Here is a 23,760-nt window from a genome sequence, read left to right as displayed (position 1 = left end):
GGTGGCGCAGTGCTTGAGAGTCCGCCTGCCGATGCAGGGGACACGGGTTCGTGCCCTGGTCTGGGAAGATCCCACATGCCACGGAGCGGCTAGGCCCGTGAGCCATGGCCACTGAGCCTGCGCGTCTGGAGCCTGTGCTCCGAAACGGGAGAGGCCACAACAGTGAAAGGCCCGCGTACCGCAAAAAAAAAAAAAAAAAAAAAAAATGGGCAGAAGACCTAAATAGACATTTCTCCAAAGAAGACATACAGATGGCCAACAGGCACAGGAAATGATGCTCAAAATCACTAGTTATTAGAGAAATGCAAGATCAAAACTACAATGTGGTATCATCTCACACCAGTCAGAATGGCCATCATTAAAAAGTCTATAAAATAATAAATGCTGGAGAGGGTGTGAAGAAAAAGGAACCCTCCTACTCCTACACTGTTCGTGGGAATGTAAATTGGTACAGCCATTATGGAAAACAATATGGAGGTTGCTTAAAAAACTGAAAATAGCGTTACCATACGATCCAGCAAGCCCACTCCTGGGCATATGTCTGAAGAAAACGCTAATTCCAAAAGATAATGCACCCCGATGTTCGTAACAGTATTATTTACCATAGCCAAGACACGGAATCAACCTAAAAGTCCACTGATGAATGGATAAAGAAGATGTGGCGTGCGTGCGTGCGCGCGCGCGCGCACACACACACGCACACACACACATATATATACACAATGGAATATTACTCAGCCATAAAAAAGAATGAAATAATGTCATTTGCAGCAACATGGATGGACCCAGAGATTATCATACTGAGTAACTCAGACAGAGAAAGACAAATACCATATGACATCACTTATACGTGGAATCTAAGAAAATGATACAAATGAGCTTATTTAGAAAACAGAAATAAACTCACAGACATAGAAACCAAACTTACGGTTACCAAAGGGGAAAGGGAGGGAGGGATAAATTAGGAATTTGGGATCAACAGATACATACTACTATATATAAAACAGATAAACAACAAGGACCTACTGTATAGCACAGACAACTATATTCATTACCTTGTAATAACATTTAATGAAAAAGAATCGATATATATGTATAACTGAATCACTGCTGTACATCTGAAACACTGTAAATAACTATATTTCAATTTTTAAAACAGGATTAAAAAAAGATAAAGTCTGTAATATGTAATACTATTGTTCAATATAAGGAAGAAGGACACATCATAAAATGAAAAAAAGTCATCATTTTTCCAGTAATCTATAAAATCATTGCCCATGATGCTTACATTTAAAACCCAAATAGTTATTTCATAAGGAAAACAAAAATCTAAAATGCTATCCTGCTTAAGGAGATGCTGCTATGAAATATTTTAAATTTTCTATACTATTGCATAATCAAATGAGCCCACAGATGTTTAGTGAGAATCTAAGTTCTGTGTTATACTGTGAAAGCAAAAAGGTGAAGAAAATAGTTCCTTCTCTCAAAGAACTTAAGACTATTGGGAAACACAGACAAGGAAATAGGCAATCATAATGAAGCACAACTATTACTAGAAAGAGGTAAGACATAAGAAGAAGGCACTCTAAGACCACACAGAATTGGTATTTAACCTAAGCTTGTGAATTCAAATAGTGCTCCTTAGAGAAAGTGATGGTTAAAGTGCCACCTGAAGGATAAATAGACCTTAAATGGGCAAAGGGTGTTGAGGTGGAGTAAGGGAAGGAAAGGACAGAGGGGAAAGCAGAAGAAACAGTCTAAGCAGACAGAACCGTAATCACATAGGAGAGAGTAAGAGAGCACACAAATGCCAGGAGACAGGGATAGCAAGTAGTTCAGAAACACCAAAATATAATTTGTATATGGCTGGAGATTGGGCCAGAAGGGAACTGAGGAGAGGATGAATGCCAAAAAATGAACAGAAGATGTGAGCAGGGAATATGAAGGCCTCTGTGGCATGTTGAGAAGTTTGGACTTTATCCTCCAGGCAACATGGAGAACAAATTAATACCAATGGCAAGCAGACCAGTTAGGAGGCTGGACGATAGTAACTGCAGTTGCAGTAAGGATGGAATTGAATGAGAGTTAGGAAAATGAATACTAGGATTGAATGACATTGATAGGAGGCCTAAGAGAGGGAGGAGACAAGAATGATACATAGGTTTCTGGCTCAGATAACTGGCTGGGTGTTGGTGACAGTAACTAAGAGGGAGAATGAATGAAGTGGTGGAAGAGATGATCATTATCAAATTGTTTCAGATATGCTGTGATTAAGATGCCTGTGGAAAATCCAAGTGGTTAGTTCTAAAGGTCTAGAATTCAAGAAAAAGATGCAGAGTCATATCTTAGATGGAAAGTAGGTCCTAAAGTCAGTGTGTTAGGCAAAAACTGCAAACAGTAAAAGTTATCTTTGGAAATTCGTTAGGAAGCCCTTTCACCTCACAGTGGAGACCCACATACCATCTCTTAATAAGCCAGTCCTCTAGCACTGGGACAAACTGCTGTTTCTTTGGTTGAGTACTAAATGATCACTAAGTAGAACATGAAAGATCCAACTTGAATTTTTAAATGCTTTTAAAACATTTTCTACTCTTATCTTCCATGTATATGGGTTGACTTTCTTCTGTGAACAGTGTATATGATGCCAATGAACTATATACATTTAAGCTTTCATATAAATAGATGGTAACTGAAGTCACATTAGATAATGAGATACAGGAAGAGTGTACTAGTTTCCTATTGCTGCTGTAACAAATTACCACAAAGTTGGTGGATTAAAACAACACAAATTTACTCTCTTACAGTTTTGGAGGTCAGAAGTCCAAAATGAGTCTCACAGGGCTAATATCAATGTGTCAGCAAGGCTGGTTCCTTCCGAAGGTGCCAGGGGAGAATCTGTTCCTTGTCTTTTCCAGCTCTTACAGGCTGCCTTACCATGTGGTCAAATCACTCTGGTCTCTGCCTCCACGGTGACATTTCCTTCTCCTCTGACTCCTCCTGTGTCTTTCTTATGTGAACCATTTTGATTACATCAGGCCCAATAGGATAAATTCCTATCTCAATAGCCTCAATTTAATCATACCTAGAAAGTCACTTTTGCATCCAAGGTAATAGTAATATTCACATGTTCTGGGGATTAAGACGTGGACATTTTGGGGACTTCCCTGGTGGCACAATGGTTAAGACTCCACGTTCCCAATGCAGGGGGCCTGGGTTCGATCACTTGTCAGGGAACTAGATCCCACATGCATGCCGCAACTAAGAGTTCGCATGCCACAACTAAGGAGCCCACCTGCCACAACTAAGGAGCCCATGTGCCGCAACTAAGGAGCCAGCAAGCTGCAACTAAGAAGGCCATATGCCGCAACTAAGGACCAAGCAAGCTGCAACTAAGACCCAGTGCAACCTAAATAAATAAATATTAAAAAAAAAAGACATGGAGATTTTAGGCCAAATGGGTATCATTCAGCCTATCACAGAGAGTATGCAAAGAATAAAGGTATTGGTAGTTCTTCAACTGAATGGTGAGTCCACGTCAATTCATTTTGCCATTATGCTTCCTAACATAAATATATGTTACGTACATTCATGTGTATATAAAATATATAATGTAAAACACTTTTATAAAAGTAAAGAACTATAAATCAAACTCTGAGAAACACTAGCAGTTCAAGGAATGGACAAAAGATGATGGGCATTCAAAGGGAACTGAGGAGGAAAGCCAAAATAGAAGTGAAAGGAAGAATCTTTCAAGAATGAGAAAGTCATCCTTTTGGATTGCAACGGTCATGTAAGATAAGTACTGAGAAGAGTCTATTCATTTAGCAACAGGTTCACTGTCGACCTTGATGAAAGCTATTTCAGTGGAATGGTGGATACAAAAATAGATTACACTGAGCTGAGGAGTGCATGGGAGGTCACGATCTGGAAAAAGCCAGGTGCAGATAAATCTTTTACATACTAGTGAATAAAATACTGTAAATAAACAGACAAAATCTAAGATGCTCTAATAATCCAGGAAGAGGAACTAGAATATAGGTAAGACTTATGAAAGGAGCAGGGAAAAGAGGTAGGGAAGAAAGAAAGGAATAAAAACTAAAAGAAAGAAGCCACAAAAGAAAGAATAATAATGATGATGTTAATGATGATGATAATTTTGTTGTTACAATTTATTAGGCCTTAGCATATGCTGCACACTGCCCCAAGCACTTTATATACTTTATGAAACAGATTATTATGTCCAATTTACAGAACAGGCACAAAGTAGACACAGAGCAAGAAATGTCAGAGGTGGCACTCAAATGTCGGTAGTTGACTCTAAAACATGTGCTCCTAACTACTGTATTAACTGATGTGACGGCGCCAATACAGTATTTCAAGTATGAAAAAGCTAAGAATGGCAGAATTAGCCAGAAGCTAATTAGCTAAGAAACTAAGAATTAGCCTGGCAGCATGGCTAATATCGGGAGTTAAAAGAAAATCTCTGGAAAGCAGTTCTTCCCAAAGCTAGAGTCAAGGACACTAAGTAAAGAGATTTTAAGGGAGTTGGCCACATCAACAGTTTGAACTCAAAACCAAAAGATTAAATTGGGGACCAAAATAAAAACTTGAGCCCTAAAGAGGGGCCATTTACAAGCAGTAACTAAGATGTACTTAAACCATTAACTTCAGCAGCAGCAGAATACCAATGTTTTAAGTCTCAACTAAAGGAAAAGAAAACTGAAATTTGTGAAATAACCCCAGATGCACATTGTATCCATACCACTACTAACTATGCACTAACATGGTATGCTGAAACACATTAATAAGATGGACAACAAGGCTACCACCAAGGTAATCAGAGAAGACAGTGGGACCGGAGCAAGAGCCTAAAAGATAGCAGTAAAGGGGTTTCCCCGGTGGCGCAGTGGTTGAGTCCGCCTGCCGATGCAGGGGACGCGGGTTTGTGCCCCGGTCCGGGAGGATCCCGCATGCCGCGGAGCGGCTGGTCCCGTGAGCCATGGCCGCTAAGCCTACGCGTCTGGAGCCTGTGCTCCGTGGCGAGAGAGGCCACAGCGCTGAGAGGCCCGCGTACCGCAAAAAAAAGAAAAAGATAGCAGTAGAAAAAAGTTCTCATAACTACCATTAAATCATTTAGACAGTGTCAGTGAAAGGAAAATATATGCTCACCCAGAGAATGAGATCAACTAGGTTACTGGCCACTAGTACCTGTTACATTCTCAAATTGAAAGAAAACTCTGTAGGTTGACCTTTGTCTGCTGGGATGTTACAGTCACTGGGTCAACTGGTACACAATACGGGAGTATTATGCCATCATGAATTCTTTTTTTTTTTTTTTTTTTTTCATCATGAATTCTTTAAACATGGAATTGTTGTCTTCCCTAGAGAACTTCTATTATTATTTACAGTTGAATGAGTTGTAAGACCTCAGTGTCCTGATCCTTTGTCACGTCCTTCAGAATATTGGTGAATAAAGCAAATTCTAATAAATATGAGTTATTTACAACCCTAGGAATAGATTAAACTATAATTATCAATAGACCATCTAAAATGAGATCATTCACTTTCATGAAACGAAATAACATACATAAAGCAATTACCACAGTGCCTAAGTGTTCAATAAATTATAGATATTAGAATTCTTAGGACAATCCCTGGTGGTCCAGTGGTTACGACTCTGCACTCCCAATGCAGGGGGCCCAGGTTCGATCCCTGGTCGGGGAACTAAAATCCCACATACTGAAACTAAGTCTGCACACCACAACTACTGAGCCCACAAGCCGCAACCAGAGGAGACCATGCACCGCAATGAAGACCCAGTATAGCCAAAAATAAATAAATTAAAATGTTAAAAAATAAAAACTTTAAAAAATAAATTAAAAGAATTCTTATTAGCAACTCCCCTCTCCCCAAAAAAGGTTGCAGAGACTCCTGAGTTATAAGGAAGCCTATAACCGATACCTTTGGTGCTCACATTACATTCCTTTGACCCATTTTTCTTTTCAGCCACAGCTACAGAAGCTCACTCGGGTCATCATCCAGTATCCCACCTGAAGTGAACTCATTATGCCTGAGGGTCTTCAGGAGCACTAGTATAGCTCAGAGTACAGAAGAGCTAACACCTCCAACCAAAGGGAAATGAGAACCAGTAGATAAATGTTCAAGCCTTCCAGCTTTCAAATGGATAATACTGAAAGGCATTCTGTATGCTTAGGAGATTCCAGTGGAACTGAGCCTCCTACTGCTTGCTCACTGCAGCAATCTCAATTATCACCCTTTTTCCTTCCTTCCCAGTCCCACTCCAGAGCTCCTCACTTCTAGTTCCTATGTCAACTCTCAAATAAACCACCTATACCCATGTCTTGGTCTCATACTCTTCTTTGGGAAATGCCAATCTAAGACAAAGCCCACGCACAAGATCCTAAGAAATGATCACCTATCCTTGGATTGAAAACTTTTACCCTAACACATTCATCCTCAAAGCAGATGTTCCAAAGGCATACATCCTATTAAAGTGTAGAATTGCAGTCTTGGAGACTAGAAAAGAACTACAAGCATTTATTGAATGAGTGAGCAAACTTAGCAAGCAAAATCCCAGAGTTAAGAAACAGGTAAGAGATCAGTCTATACAATATATACAAACATTATTTGTTCCCTAAAGATATTGCAATATAAAATATTCCTGGTTCTTGGGACTTCCCTGGTAGCACAGTGGTTAAGAATTCGCCTGCCAATGCAGGGGACACGGGTTCGATCCCTGGTCCGGGAAGATCCCACATGCCACAGAGCAACTAAGCCCACGCGCCACAACTACTGAGCCTGTGCTCTATCTAGAGCCCACACGCCTAGAGCTTGTGCTCTGCAACGAGAAGCCATCTCAATGGGAAGCCCTCGCACAGCAACGAAGAGTAGCCCCCTCTCGCAGCAACTACAGAAAGCCTGCGCACAGCAACAAAGACCCAACGCAGCCAAAAAATAAAAAATAAATGAATAAATAAAATATTCTTGGTTCTTAATTTTTGTTCAAGGGGCCCAGCTTTCATTACAACCAACTTCCAGAGTTTCTATAACCTATATGCATATGATACAACAGCATAACTACAATTACAAACAATGACTATATCACAGTAAACCCTTAAGTCTGTTTAATCTTACTCAACTGAGTATTCCCCCAAGATTTTTTTTTTTATAAATTATTTTATTTATTTATTTTTGGCTGCATTGGGTCTTCGTTGCTGCGTGCAGACTTTCTCTAGTTGCGGCAAGCGGGAGGCTACTCTTCGTTGTGGTGCGCGGGCTTCTCATTGTGGTGGCTTCTCTTGTTGCGGAGCACACGGGCTCTAGGCGTGTGGGCTTCAGTGGTTGTGGCATGCGGGGTCAGTAGTTGTGGCTCACGGGCTCTAGAGCGCAGGCTTAGTAGCTGTGGCATACGGGCTTAGCTGCTCCACAGCATATGGGATCCTCCCGGACCAGGGCTTGAACCCGTGTCCCCTGCATTGGAAGGCGGGCTCTTAACCACTGCGCCACCAGGGAAGCCCTCCCCCAAGATTTTTAAAGCTTGGTACCAAAGAAAGGGTTTTTCAGTCCCTCCCTCATGATAAAGCTATGAGATATAAGCCTGAAAAAAACTTCAGTTTTTCAGCGTTAAATAGCTGAACACTACTGTGTTCCAACAGCTATGATATCTGCCACATCAAAAAAAACAAGCTGAAGTAGTAGCTGACAAATGGCAGAGACAAATTAGAGAGAGAACCTAGTAGCTTTCTAGCTCTGATCCCTGGGACCAGTTAGCAGTACCCTTGCCCTTTTCATTGCTTGATAATACCAATATAAACCAATTCCATCTTCTTGTCTATGCTAGTCGTTTGAGTTTCTAGGTTTCTGTCACTTGCAACTGAGAACGGTCTAACACAAGAGCTAGTATAAACAAAACGTCGTATAAGATCTAATGCTCTCTATGCAAGGGCTACAAAAGCCTGGGATCCATGAATCCCCTGGAAATGTAACTCTTGATTTTATATATTTGAGTGTATACACCTCTAGAAGGAAGTCACCAAAACTTCCATCAGTTACTCAAAATAAATGTCTGACTCCTACATCCTCTCAAAGAAATTAAGATTTATTTGTTGGTGGTCTAAAACAGTGACTCAATGTATTTTTCTGCCCATTTACATGGGCAACAAATTTCCATCTTTTATTAAATGTCATAATTTTCAACCAAATGCACATGTATTTTCTTTTAAACCCTTTCTCTGGCCCATTTCTAAGTTTCTTCCTCCTACCACAGTTGAGAATCAATGGTTTAGAATCTGATTCTATGAAGAACTTTTTGGGGGGTCACCTTTCAGATTTTTTAAACCTATTCAGATGTACTAAAATGCAAGAAATATTAGAATTTAGCTTTTAAATAATTCATCCTAGGCTGGCTGGCCCTGGTAAGATGTAGTAAGCACACTCTATCCTGTCTCTCCCACTGAATACAACCATAAATTCTGGACACGATGCTTGGAAAAGCTATTTGAACACTGAAAAGTAAATAGCAAGCAGATCAGGGAAGATTACCAGAATTCAAAGTATCAGTCAACCAGAGACGAGTTTACCATATTTTTTCCCTCCAGTAGCCCTTGCCTGAACTTAATACAACTGGAAACCTAGAAATGAGCACTTCTGAAGGAGAAGCATTCTGTCCCAAGAAGCTAGAAGGGGAACTAACAGAAATGTCTGAGTGGGAAATCACCCATTTTTTTCTCTTTTCTTTGTTTTCTCGTGCACCAAATGGTAGGCAATCCTATGGCTTCCATACATGGAAACCTGCAAGAGCCAAAAACTAGAGGGAAGGAAACCTTCTTCTCCATTCATTGAAGTTGTGATTTTAAGAAGGTAGGACCAACACCTACTGCTTTTTTGGTTTTTTTCTCTCTCTGTCCTCCCATCCCTTAGCCCCTGATGCAAACGTAACTGTAGGACTGCACTACAAAACAAGGTAGCAAGAGCCACAAGTTCCTAGATGGAAACTAAAAAGGGAAACCCCATGGAATCAGGTCTTCAGAACATAATGGAATTAAACTAGAAATCAGAAACAGAAAGATGAGAGGAAAAATCTCCAAATTCTTGGAAATTAAAACACTTCTAAATAATCCATGTATCAAAAAGGAAGTCTGGAGGGAAATAAGATATTTTGAACCCAAAGATAATAAAATACAACATATCAAAATTTGTGGGATGGAACTAAAGCAATTCAAAAGAAAACAGAAGATGAAGAAGTCCTTCCTAGCTCATTTTGAGTCCAGTATTATACCCATATCAAATCAAAAATAGAACAAAAAAAGAAAACTACAACCAATATCCTTCATAAATATAGATGTAAAAATCCTCAACAAAGTATTAGCAAATCAGACACAGAAGTATATAAAAAGAATTAAATAACACAACCAAGTGGGATTTATCCTGAGAATGCAAGGCTGCTTCAGTTATTTGAAAAATCAACATAATTCAACATACTGACAGGCTAAAAAAGAAAAACCATAATAATATATCAACTGATACAGAAAGGCATTAGATAAAATATAACATCCATTCATGATTAAAACCTATTAGCAATCTAGGAGTAGAAACTTCCTCAATCTGATAAAAGGCATTTCTACCAAAAAAATCTTTAGCTAACATTATATTTAACGGTGAAAAACTGAAAGCTTTCCCTTAAGATCAGTAAATGGCAAGAATGTCTACTGTCACCACCCTTGTTTAACACTTCTGGAAACCAAAAAGAAACAAAGGTATAGAGATTGGACAGAATAAATAAACTGTCCCTATTCACATACTACATGATTACCTACTTAAAAAATCCCCAAGAATCTATAAAATACATAAAGAACTAACAAATGAATATAGCAAGGTTGCCTGCAAAGTCAAACACACAAAAATCAGTCCTATTTCTATATATGGCAATGTACAATTACAAACTGAAATTTTAAAAACAAGGCTATTTACCACAGCTCCCCCAAATTGAGATACGTAGGCATAAATCTAACAGAACATACAGGATCTGCAGATTCAAAACTACAAAACACTGATGAAAGAAATCAATAAATAAATGAAGAGACGTCCATATATATGGACTGGAAGGTTCAGCATAGTAAAAATGACAACTCTCCTCAAATTAATCTATAGATCTAAAACAACACCAATCAAAACCTCAGGTGGATTTTTCAAAAATATGGATAAAAATAATTCTAAAATTTAGACAAAAAGGCAAAGGAACTAGAATAGCTAAAAAAATTTTGAAAAACAAGTATGAAATTGGAAAAATCACAACTCCTCAATTACATTAACTATAAAGCTATAGTAATCAAGGCTATGTGGTATTGGCAAATGGATTTAGATAAATGGAACAGACCCAGGCAAATACAATCAACTGATTGGGCTTCCCTGGTGGCGCAGTGGTTGGGAGTCTGCCTGCCGATGCAGGGGACACGGGTTCGTGCCCCGGTCCGGGAAGATCCCACATGCCGCGAAGTGGCTGGGCCCGTGAGCCATGGCCGCTGAGCCTGTGCGTCCGGAGCCTGTGCTCCGCAACGGGAGAGGCCACAACAGTGAGAGGCCCACGTACCGCAAAAGGAAAAAAAAAAAAAAAATATATATATATATATATATATATATATATATATATATATAGTCAACTGATTACTGACAAAGGTCCAAAAGCAATTCAGTGGTAAAAGAATAGTCTTTACAATAAATGGGGTTGGAACAAATATACGTCCATTTGCAAAAAAAAATTAAGCTCAACTTAAATCTCACACTTTATATAAAAATTCACTCAATATGGATCACAGGTCTGAATAAAAAGATTTCAAAACTTCAAGAAGAAAATAGAGGAAAAAAATCTTCATATTCTGGGGTTAGGCAAAGAGTTCTCTGATATGACAACAAAAGTACAATCCATAAGAGAAAAAAACTGGTGAACTTTATCAATATTAAAAACTTTTACTCTCTGAAAGATACTGTTAAAAGAATGAAAAGAAAAGCTACAGATGGGGAGAAAATATTTGCAAACTACATATCTAACAAAGGTCTTATATCCAGAATATTTTAAGAACTCTCAAAGCTCAAGAAAATAAACAACCCAACTTAAAAACTGGCAAAAGACATAACAAACACTTCACCTCAATATTATTAGCCATTAGAGAAATACATATTAAAACCACATGAGTTATCCATGATGGAAATGCAAATCAAAACCACCAGATACCACTTCATACTCACTAGGATGGTTATAATAAAGATGGTAATAACGAGTGTTGGCAAGATTGTGAAGCCAATGGAACCCTCATTCACTGCTGATGGGAATGTAAAGTGGTGCAGACACTTTGAAAAGAGTCTGGCAGTTACTCAGAGGGCTAAACACAGAGTTATCATATTGTCCAGCAATTCAACTCCTCCGTATATACCCAAAAGAGTGAAAACCTGTGTCACACAAAAACTTGTACACAAATGTTCACAGAATGTTATTCATACTAGCCAAAAGGTGAAAACACACCCACTGTCCATCAACTTGTGGATAAAGTGTGATATGTCCATTCAACAGAACATTATTCATCAATAAAAAGGAATCAGGTATTGATACATGCTACAACTTGGTTAAACCTTGAAAACATTAAGAGAAGCCAGTCACAAAAGATCACATATGATTCTCTTTGTATGAAATGTCCAGAGTAGGCAAACCTAAAAGACAGAAAGCAGATTGGTGGTTGCCTAGGGCTAGGGGAAGGGAGAAACAGGGAGTGACAGCTAATGAGCACAGGATTTTTTCTTGGAGTGATGGAAATGTTCTAAAATTGATTTTGAATGGTTGCACAACTCTGTGAATATACTAAAAACCATCAAATCATATATTTTATATGAATGAATTATATGGTAATTATATCTCAATAAAGTTGTTACAAAAACACAATGAATTATTATTAGACACCAATTAAAATGGCTAAATTTAAAAATACTGACAATACCAATGTTAATAAGGATGCAGAGCAACTAAATTTCCAAACATTGCTGCTGGAAAAGCAAAACGGTATGACTACTCTGAAAAATAGTTTTGCAGTACCTTATAAAGTTGAAGTATATTACCTACGGCCCAGAAATCTTCCTCCTGGGTATCTACTCTAGAGAAATGAAATCATGTTTACATAAAATCCTGTACACAGATGTTTAAAGTGGCTCTATTTACCACGGTCAAAAACTGGAAAAAGGGCTTCCCTGGTGGCACAGTGGTTAAGAACCCCTGCCAATGCAGGGGACACAAGTTCGAGCCCTGGTCCAGGAAGATCCCACATGCCACAGAGCAACTAAGCCCATGAGCCACAACTACTGAGTATGCACTCTAGAGCCCGCGCACCTAGAGCCCGTGCTCCAAAACGGGAGAAGCCACCACAATGAGGGGCCCATGCACCGCAAAGAAGAGTAGCCCCTGCTCACCGCAACTAGAGAAAGCCCACACACAGCAACCGACCCAACGCAACCAAAAATAATTAATTAATTTAAAAAAAAAAACTGGAAAAAATTGAAATGTTCTTCAAGGGGTAAACGGATAAATAAACTGTGGTATATCCAAACAATGGAATATGATTTAGCAATAAAGAGAATGAACTACTGATACACACAACTTAGAAGAATCTCAAAGGCATTATGCTAAGTGAAAGAAACCAATCTTCACAAGGTTGTATACCATATGGCTCCATTTATATTACAGTCTCAAAATTACAAAACTATGGAGATGAAGAAAAGATTATTTGTTGCCAGAGATTACAGGGGTAAGGAGGGACTCTTTGGGGTGAAGTCCTTTGGTATTCTGTACACTGATTATTGAGATGGTTACACAAATCCATATGTTTGTTAAAATTCTAAAAACTGTTCACCAAAAGGAAAATAGTGGATTTTTCTTTATAATTTTAAAAATTAAAAAATGTTAAATCCAATTGAGAGTCAATAGTCAATATTGAGAGTCAACAGTCAATATTGAGAGTCAATAGCTTTTCTTTAATTTGGTTTAAATTCACTAGACTACCACTTCTGATCATCTCATTTAGTTTAAAATACAGTATATAGTTCAAAGAAAGATACTAAAAAAATGAAATTCATCCTAAGGAGTACCAAGAGGTAATAAATCTGGTCATTAATTAGGGGTAAATAAACTAGACATGCTAAGCCTGGAGCACAGACTCAGAAGGAGAATGACCGATGACAAATGTCTTCAATTATCTGAAGAGCTGACATGTGCACGAGAGTTAGAATTTTTCCATATAATATTAAAGAGAAACTTCATTTACCAGCGAGCCTAAAAATATAGAGGGTTTTCTAGGGCCACCAGTAATTCACCATATATTCCTCAACTGCTAGATGATCAAGAAGCAGGAAGTTCTGAAGATTCTTGCATTAAACAAAGGGTCAGACAGGATGATCCAAGAGTTTTCTTCCACCTCAAACATTATATGAACTATAACTTCTACAGTTAACCTACCAAAGTAGAAGACACCAAACATCTAAAAAGGTATCCCTTCCTGCCAAAATATCACCTTTCATTGCATAAAAATATTAAATAGCACTCTAAGTTCCAAATTTTTAAAAAGACCAAATAAATTCAAAATCTTAACAAAAGCCTTGTTAAGACCCAGTTTATTTCTCCAAATCTCATTTGTACTAAGGATATTACAATTAAATTCAAATTACTAATGTCTAATTAAATCTAATTTCATTAGACTTAAAAGACAAAAGTTATAAATTTCATGCAAACTTCTATAAGTATATTGAAGAAATTTCTTGAAAAATAAGTACTCTTTCCACACAAAGGGTGGTAGTCCTCAAAAGAGCCAAAACATCTGTATTCACTTTAAAGCTCATCAAGACAGACTGACATTTTTAGGAGAAGCATATGGCTTGCTGAACAGTCATCTAGAACAGGATCTTTCGTCTAGTAAACCCTATTCAAGGACCATTTACTTATGTATGGAGTGGCTGAATAAAGAAAAGAACATATTTTTAAGTCCTAGAAAACACAAAGAAATAAACTCTTCATCTAGCTTTGTTAAGGATACAGCAAAACACATTAGAAAAGCAGCCAGATCTTTACTCTCAGAGACAGTGCTCTCAACATCTGAAACAATTCTAAGAAATCACTGAAACAAAAGAACTCTAGAAAAGCTTTCTTAGAGAACTATATCCAGCCAAAGACCACCTCCCTAAAAAAGGCATTTCCATTTTAAAGGATAAAACACTTTCTTCTTAAAACTCTGAAGGGCAGAGTTCAACAGCTGCGCTATATTAAACCTGAGCCCTTCCAAAAGGAAGAACAAGAGTCTCTGGAGAGCGAGTAACATGGCCTGCTTTCTCCAAAATTATCAAAATGCCTGCTTTGCCTCAAAGGAAAGTTTCTCCAAGAAAAAGCCTCTATACAATACATGGGTGAAAAACAAAACTTAGATTAGGAAAACATGCAAAAATAGAAGCATTTGTTTCTGGAAATCTCCTCCGCCTAAGGCAAAATGCATTTTGAAGTCCTTCAAGACATAGCATGGAAACTATTAAACAAAAAAACCCAAAAACAGTAGTTTTCAGCCCTAGCTTCCCTTCAGAATCACTATAGAGCTAGATCTCAACATAAATTTACTGAACCAATATATACTGGGACCAAGGCATCTGAATTATTTATGCACACAGCAAGTGATTTTGATGCACAGCAAGGTTTTAAAAACAACTGAACTGGAGCATGATCCCATAGAGGAAAAATTAAAGTCTAGTGAGTAAAGACAAGGAGGAAAGGTCACATTTGAGCAACTAACTAGTTCTAAAGAACCTAAGGTTGTATACACCTACTAAAATACTCAGTAACAAACAGAAAGAAAATTTGAAACAGAAATTCTGAATTGTTCTCATGCCATTACTTAAAGGACAAAAGTCTTAGAATAGTTTGCTAAAATATCCAAATATTTAGATGAAAGTTGTTATGAAGAATCTGATCACTGCAAAGGTTCCATCAGGGTCTCTGGATACTGCAAACTGAAAAAAAGAAAAGTTATAATAAGAGCTCATGTATTATATGTATTATCTGTCAACCTTTAAAAAGTTCAAGGCTTTGGGCTTCCCTTGGTGGCGCAGTGGTTGAGACTCCACCTGCTGATGCAGGGGACACGGGTTCGTGCCCTGGTCCGGGAGGATCCCACATGCCGGGGAGCGGCTGGGCCCGTGAGCCATGGCCGCTGAGCCTGCACGTCCGGAGCCTGTGCTCCGCAGCGGGACAGGCCACAACAGTGAGAGGCCCGTGTACAGAAAAAAAAAAAAAGTTCAAGGCTTTAATCACAACAAAGTAAATTTCAGCCATTATCAAAGCTTTATTAAGCCTACTTCATTTTACACAAAATTCTACCAGGTTTTACTTGCTTGGTATTCAAATCCATGATAAACGAAAAGTAGCAGTGGAACTGCTAAAGGGGAGCAGACCAGTCAAGGAAGGATACAAAAACACTATTAAAAAGTAGACATGGGACTCCCTGGTGGCGCAGTGGTTGGGAGTCCGCCTGCCGATGTGGGGGCGCGGGTTCGTGCCCCGGTCCGGGAGGATTCCGCGTGCCGCGGATCGGCTGGGCCCGTGGGCCGTGGCCGCTGGGCCTGCGCGTCTGGAGCCTGTGCTTCGCAGCGGGAGGGGCCACGGCAGTGAGAGGCCCACAAACCGCAAAAAAAAAAAAAAAAAAAAAAAGTAGACACAAGAACTCAGAAAGCACAGCAGACACTTGATAGTTTTTAAAGGCAGCAGAATACGGTAACTCTATTTCCTAATGATCACTAGAGTGAAGAAAAAGAAAAATATGTTCAGTATACCTTGTTTAATTCATACCTTACATGTATTTTGTTTAAGAGTGTAAGAAAGTATAATAATCAAGTTACCTATACAAAGTCTCTCATCAAAAATAATTACAAAATTTAGGGGAAAAAATCCTTACCACAAAAATAACCACAAAATCCCCTAATTCCTCAATTGGAGACTCTAGCTGTATAAAAGGAACAATGGAATGAAAGTAAAGAGCATCAGATAGTCTTTTAAATACAGGATACACCTTGAGGGGAGGGACAGACTGGGATTTTGGGACTGACATGTACACACTGCTATATTTAAATAGATAACCAACAAGGACCTACTGTATAGCACAGGGAACTCTGCCCAATATTCTGTAATAACCTAAATGGGAAAAGAATTTGAAAAAGAATATATATATGTATATGTATAACTGAATCACTTTGCTATACACCTGAAACTAATAGAACATTGTTAAACAACTATACTCCAACACAAAATAAAATATATATATATATATATACCTTGCTAAAAAGAAAACAGAGAAGACACTGAGATTTTAATTTACTATTACCAGACATAATATTTCTCTCTGCAAAAGTCAATATATTCCTTTAAATTGCTAAGTCAGACCATTTCCTAGTAATGTAAACTTAAAATCTGTTTCTTTGTCTGAAAAATGAGAATAAAAACATGTGAGTTGTAGGATTACTGTAAGAAATGGGATAACAAAGGTAACGTCCTTGGCACAGTGGCTAATACACAGTGAGAAATAAATGTTAGCTGCCATTATTAATTTGTACTCAGAATAAACATCATAAAAATGATTCTCAATGTTCACCAAAGGGTATATTTTAGAAGCTTTTCCATTTGAAATGGTCTTATTCTGCATTCACCCCATACCCAGAGACCTCTCTAAAATGTATTATACAGGAATCAATTTGCCCCATCTTTCTTCATTAAGTCCCATGTATTATCAACTTTTAAAAACTTCATGTAAAGTAGCTTGCACACAGCAAGTCTAATAATCACATTTAGTTACTATTATTCCTAAAGAGCTCTCATGCTCTGTGAGTACCCTTTCTCAAATTAAGTTCATTTCCACCTCTGTTTTAAATTTGAAAACAAAAGAGGAATCAGGACACTTGTCAAAGAAGTGCTTGAGTACAAAAAAAATCTATTTAGGGACTTCCCTGGTGGCACAGTGGTTAAGAATCCACCTGCCAATGCAGGGGACACAGGTTCAACCCCTGGTCCAGGAAGATCCCACATGCCGCAGAGCAACTAAGCCCGTGCGTCACAACTACTGAACCTGAGCTCTAGAGCCCATGAGCCACAACTACTGAGCCCACATGCCACAACTACTGAAGCCCGTGCACCTAGAGCCTGTATTCCACAACAAGAGAAGGCACCACAATGAGAAGCTCGTGCACCACAACGAAGAGTAGCCTCCACTCACCACAACCAGAGAAAAGCCCGCACGCAGCAACGAAAACTCAACACAGCCAAAAATAAATAAATAAATAAATTTATTAAAGAAAAAAATAACCTGCTCATTTTCAAGTGTGTGTGTGCACGCTCACTTGTGTGTAGAAGAGTCAGTATAGGTTGTTATGCTGAGGCAGCCAACAATCCAAACAACTTTGTGGCTTATAACAAAGTTTGTTTCTGTCACTTTACATTTTATATAACCTATAAGAATCAGCTTCTGCTTTCCTCCATGTTATCTTTATTCCAGGATCTAGGCTGAAAGAAAAGACCCCACCAGGGAAGCAGAGGAAAAAATGACATGGCAAAACATGGGATAGCTCTTGGAGCTTCTGCTTGACATGGTATAACATTCTTGGTTAACATTTCATTGGTCAAGGGACTTTCCTGGTGATCCAGTGGTTAAGAATCTGCCTTCCAATGCAGATTACACGGGTTCGATCCCTGGTCCGGAACTAAGATCCCACATGCCACGGGGCAACTAATCCCACGTGCAGCAACTACTGAGCCCGTGTGCCACAACTAGAGAGCCCATGCGCTACAACTACAGAGCCCATGCCCTCTGGAGCCTGTGCATCACAACAAGAGAGAAGCCCATGCACCACAACTAGAGAGAAGCCCATGCACCACAACTAGAGAGGAGCGAGCCCACGCGCCGCAATGAAAGATCCCCCATGCCACAACTAAGACCCGATGCAGCCATAAATAAATAAATATTTTTAAAAAAAAAATATGGCGGGTAGAGGAGATGGTCCCCTTGAAAAAAAAAAATTCATTGGTCAAAACAAGTCACTTGGCCAATGGAGTGGTGATGTATAATCCTGTCACAGGGAATGGAAATTAATATTATAAATAATAATACCATCTACCACGATATCCACCATCGAGACTAAAGAAAAGAAAAATATTCAGGCTATTCAAACCAATAATAAAATCAGCATTTATTTAGGTAAGGTTTACTATGTGCCAAGACATTATTCTAATATTTACTAGTGTTAAAATATTTAAATAAACAAAGATGTCTGCTACTGATGAAAACAGACCAACTAATTATGGGTATTTTTTAATGAGGAAAATAAACAAAACAATGAAACCTATTAGAAAACACATTAGAAACATTGAAAGCTCACAAAACTTGGCTTTGATATGTTCCAGACAACAAAAAGTAGCTGCCCTTCAGAGGAATTTGTTTATCCAGGGTATCTGAAGCAGAAGCTAACCTACTGATTTTAAATGTCCTAAATGTTTTTCAAATTAGGGCTGAGACAGTTTCTTAGCAAGGTGTAATACACACAGAACTCTTATCAAACTTAGTGCCTCTTACTCATTGAAGGTTCCTACAGACTCATATTCATACTGGCTTATCTAACGCTGAAAAAGGAAACATAGCAACAAAATACAGCCAGAGACTGGAGCACAAAATAGGCCTCACAAAAAGGTCCCAAACACTCAGTCCCCACCAGTATTAATTAACACCCTCTGAAGACCCTAAGGAGCTATATTTGAGGTAAACACAAGACTCAGTCCAATTGAGAAGTGATAGAACAGGGCTAGGTGAGATAAGTATGCATGAATAGGTTAAAGAAAACAAAAACAAAAACACTGTATCAAATGTCCTGAGTCCCAAGTATTGCTATTTTGAAATAGAGTGCCATTTTATCTGATTTTAGATTAATATCCTAAATAGTTAAACTTACCCTGGACAATCCCTTAGGAAAGTCAGGGAAAGTAAGAATAAATGTAGGCCATATATCCGGGGTTGTCCCCCCTCTCTTCAGCCCAGGCAAGTAAGAAGCATGTGGAAACAGACTCACTCTAAAGCAGGATCTCAGCAACTAGATCAGCTGAATCAACTACACTGTTTAAACAATTTTTCCTCTTCCTTATGTGTACACATGGTTGGGTTTTTCTGGTTTGCTCTTTGGGTTTTTACAGATATACTAAAGTTAAATTCATAAAAGTTAATGTAGCAGTTAACTGCTTCTTTCCTTCTGCTGATAGTTCCTTTTCTTCAGTATTTATATTTGTTCACTACTCCCTTTATCGAGGGTCTTACTGATTCTATCCCCCCTCATTTCACTGAAGTGATCTGAAATGTCACATCATTTGCAAATATTTTCTAAGCAATGAAATGAATTTTAGATGCAGATGTCCCCATTAATTGGTTCTCTTTCCACGCTCTACCTTTTCAGATCCTCATTCCTCTCAAAACATAATGTGAAGAGAGTGCTTAAGGCCGAAAAGCAAATAATATCTAAGAGAGAAGTGCCATAAATTTCTCTCAAGGTGAAGTGAACAACATAAGCTCTTCGGGTAAAAAAGGTGGTAAAGAAAGCAAATAAATGTATCATTTCACTTGAGCTTAAACTTTGTTTTCCTTGGCTTTTAAGTTTTTTAAAGTCTGAAACAAAGGTCATCTTACATGATTTAAAATTTTATTTTCAAATCTCTTTTAACACATTTGCAAGCAGAAACTCTTTAAATGTGGATAAGTAGTACTAATTAGCAAAGTTTCCAAAATCTAGTATCTTAACTTCGACAACTATAAATTGCTAACAAAATGGCTGTGACTTAGACATACATCCATGTTTTGATTAGCCAGGGACCCTTCAAATTTGTTCTCAGTTCTAGGAATACCATGAACTTCTAGGGAATGCAAAATTAATGCCCATAATATCTAGAAGAATAAGAACTAACCTTGGTCACCTCTATTCTAGACCTAAGTCAACCAGTGGAGCATCTTACCTTAGAGAAATACTCATGTGTAGAACAGTTAACTGTTGTACAAACTTACCTTTCCCCAATCTTACAATTCTTATTTTTCAATGACACTATATTATGTATACATCGCTCTATTATTGCCTTCAAGACTTTTCATAAGCCACTGACATCATCTTTCCCATCCATCATCCACTATTTAAAACCTTAATAAAACTTACCTCCAAAAATCCTTTCTAATTAACTCTAGTTCTAGCTCTCTGTATTCCCTTTATGTTTAATATAACACTAAACTAATTAGCGTTTCACTAGACCCTCTTTTCAATTTTTAACCACTCCCATTCCTCCCACCCCTTCATATCTGTCCATCCAGTCTTTCCATCGCTGTTCTAAGCACTCATGTAGAAGATACTGAACATAAGCCCTGGTTAGTATTTATACTAACAAGCTGTGAAAATAGCAATGAAACAAAATAACTCTTCGCAGACAAAAATGCTAGAATGTGTGTGTGCGCGCGCGGGCGCGCGCATGCTGTTGTGTTAGTACTATAATAAAGTCAGGAAAATTCAGAAAAATAGGGAAATGGAGGGTTAAGTAACGAAGTCGAAAAAGAAATCACCATCACAAAAATGCTTCAGGGCAAAACAATGAACGACAACAATCTCTGAATTACTGTATCACTGTGAGGCTTTAATAAAATTCTGGATGGGAAAACTCCCGGCATTACCACCAGTCCTTTAAAAATTACTTTCCAGTACTACTAGCAGTGATATTTTTACTAACGTTGAATTCCAACCAAGTTTTCCTGCCAAGCAGCCTGATAAATAAAACAATCTTTCAGCGCAGAAACCCAATCAATATCACCTAAAGCCGTGGAAGGGGAGGAAGTGATTTAACCCTCCAGTAAAGACTGGAGTGATGGGCAAACAGGTAAAAAAATGGAGGGGTGCGGAAAGTGGGGAGAAAAATGAGTGAGACTCCGCCCCCTCTCTCTCTGGGGGTTCGGCTCTTAGCTCCGGAGACAGCCCCACTCCGCAGACCCCTCACAGCAGCAGTCCAAGTTTCCAAGAAACCAGAGGTACTCCTCCCCCCTCCCCGCATTCACGCCCCCGCTGGCCTGGCCAAGCTTCCCCAGGTCGCAGCTAGTCCCAAATCCGCCCGTCCTCTCCCGTGCAAAGGGTCAGCAGAGGACGTTTTCCCGAGGCCTTCTCCGGGACCCAGCAGCAGAGACCTCCGCAAAAGTGGAGAGACCCGAGAAGCTTGAAGAAGCCTCACAATGCTGTTACCTGGTAGGAACCTTGGAAACGGAAACGGCAGCTACAGCCGCTGCCCTTCTCCCCCGCAACGCTTGCCTCAGCGCCACTGACATTGAGACCGCCGCCATCTTGCTGCAGGCAAACACTAGGACGGATCACCGCAAGGGACAAACTTCCTTCGTTTTCAAGCCAATGGAACCGCAATGCAACGGAGTGGGTTTTTTGGGTTAATTTTATCCTTGTTTGGTGTTTTGTTAAATAATGGAGTTTAGAAAAGAGGTGAAACGTTTGGTTGAAAGAGATAAGAAGGAAAGTGGACGGAAGAAAAATGCAGAAGTGCATTAAGTGTAAAGATCGTCCTCATAGAGTAAAATCCTTTTTTGTTGTTAAGGACTGGTTACTTAGCAGTTAATGAAGAGACCAAAAGAAAACACTTGAAAGTTTAAACACCTGCAACTCATAATTTTTTCAAAGGACTCAATATTTAGGGCTGAGACCACTGGAAGAGCCAGAGGGCTCGTTGGTTCTTGAGAACCTTAAGTAGTACTTTTCCAAAGTGTTGCCAGATTAAGTTTGCAAGACCTCAGGAAAGGACTGTATTCAGTTTGGTGTTCTGTAGTTGATAGTTATAATGGTCATATTTTCCAAATGAAAAATCTAGACACATGGCCTGGCAAAGGATTATTTTTTGACGTGTGTATTTATATGACAAACTAACGGAACATAATATTTTATATCATTCTTTTCCCAGTAAATCCTGAATGTGTGATCATAATCCATAGATACCAGACATATAAAACAAAAATTATCTTCTGAGGCGATTGTTGGAAACATGTTTGTATTGTGGGCTACTGACCTTAAGAACAATGATTAACTGTGGATTATAAAATGAAAAGCAGACTACTTTGTGGGATTTGTTATTTAAAAGATTTTTTTTTTAAGAGTTAGAACGTTGCTGCTTTTAAAATTAAGCAAGTTAAAACATAACCTTTATTAAAAGAATAGGATTAACAGGAGGATGGGGAATGCCTTGGTTTTGCATTAAGGCCAATTAAAAGAAAACTCAATACATAGGGAAAAGGGGAAAAGAAAGAGATTGAGCACCATAGCACCTAGCACCAAAGAGAGAGAAAGCCATGTCCAGGAAAAGAGGAAATGCACAGAAAGATGAAAGAAGAGATGTCTCAGAGGGAATTTTCTTTTAAACTTTTAATTTTGAAATAGATTTCACAGGAAGTTGCAGAAACAGTACAGAGAGATCTTGTGTACCTTTCACCCAGTTTCCCCCATTGATTACATCTGATATAATTGCTGTACAGTATCTAAGCTAGGAAACCGACACTGATATATAAAGTGTTTATATGGTCCTATGTCATTCTATCACATGTGTCAATTCGTGAAACCATGAACACAATCGAGATACAGACCTATTCCATCACCACAAAAATTTTCCCTGGTGCTACTCTTTCACAGTAGTACCTACCTCCCAATCCCTGGCCACCACTACTGTTTCCATTTTTATAATTTTGTATTTCAAGAATGTTATATAATGGAATCTTGCAGTATATGACTTTTTGAAATTGGCTTCTTTCACTCAGCATAATGCCATTGAGATCCATCCAAGTTATTGCATTTAACAATAGTTCATCCCTTTTTATTGCTGAGTAGTGTTCCATGGTGTATTAGTCCAGATGCTGCCAAAAAACAAAACTAATAGTATATATATCTGGACTACCACAATTTGTTTAACCATCCACCTGTTGCAGAATATTTTGGTTGTTTCCCATTTGGGGCTATTACAAATAAAACTGCTATGAGCAATCATGTACAGGTTTTTGTGTGGACATAAATTTTCGTTTCTCTGGAATAAATGCTCAAAAGTGCAATGTATATTTAGTTTTTTAAGAAAACTGTTACAAACTATTTTCCAGAAAAGCTATACCAGTTTTCATCCCCACCAGCAATGTATGAGATCCAGTTTCTCCGTATCCCTGCCGGCATTTGGTATTGTCACTATTTTTAATTTCAGTTCACCTAACATAAATAATAGGTGTGTAGTGATATGTCATCATGGTCTTAATTTGTATTCCTCTAATGGCTAATGATGTTGAATATCTTGTCATGTGCTTATTTGCCTTTATGAATATTCTATTCAGTTAAATATCTCATTTTGCCCATTTTCTAGTTGCATTATTTGTTTTTTACTGTTACATTTTGTCTTTATATATTCCAGATATGAGTCTTTCATCAGATATGTGGTCCACAAGTATTTTCTCCTATCTGTAGCTTGTCTTTTCATCCTCTTTACAGGGTGTGTTGCTAAGTAAATGTTTTTAATGTTGATGAAGTCCAGTTTAGTCATTTTTAAACTTACGGATTATGCTTTCTTTTGCTTCCATGTTTTACTTATTTTTGTTGCATTATAATTAACATATAATATTAGTTTCAAGTGTG

The 23,760-nt window shown here is 38.4% G+C and overlaps 1 protein-coding gene and 1 non-coding gene across 4 annotated transcripts in view; one reads left to right on the top strand and one right to left on the bottom strand.

The window, feature by feature from the left end:
* Nucleotides 1-21,490, bottom strand: part of NDUFS4 (NADH:ubiquinone oxidoreductase subunit S4) — a 119,476-nt gene extending 97,986 nt beyond the window's left edge. For all 3 annotated transcript variants that reach the window (XM_067730667.1, XM_067730666.1, XM_067730668.1), the window contains exon 1: nt 21,337-21,490. In XM_067730667.1, coding sequence (XP_067586768.1) covers nt 21,337-21,434 — 98 coding nt within the window. In that variant the 5' untranslated portion in view covers nt 21,435-21,490. The remainder of the gene's footprint in view (nt 1-21,336) is intronic.
* TRNAG-CCC (transfer RNA glycine (anticodon CCC)) lies at nt 5,652-5,724 on the top strand. Its single transcript has one exon. It is a non-coding gene; the product is annotated as a tRNA-Gly (tRNA).
* Nucleotides 21,491-23,760: the final 2,270 nt, after the last annotated feature.

This window comes from Pseudorca crassidens, chromosome 3, assembly GCF_039906515.1.
Source record: "Pseudorca crassidens isolate mPseCra1 chromosome 3, mPseCra1.hap1, whole genome shotgun sequence".
Lineage (NCBI taxonomy): Eukaryota > Metazoa > Chordata > Mammalia > Artiodactyla > Delphinidae > Pseudorca > Pseudorca crassidens.
The sequence above is the reverse complement of the archived record's forward strand: the minus strand, read 5'-3'. Positions and strand labels throughout refer to the sequence as shown.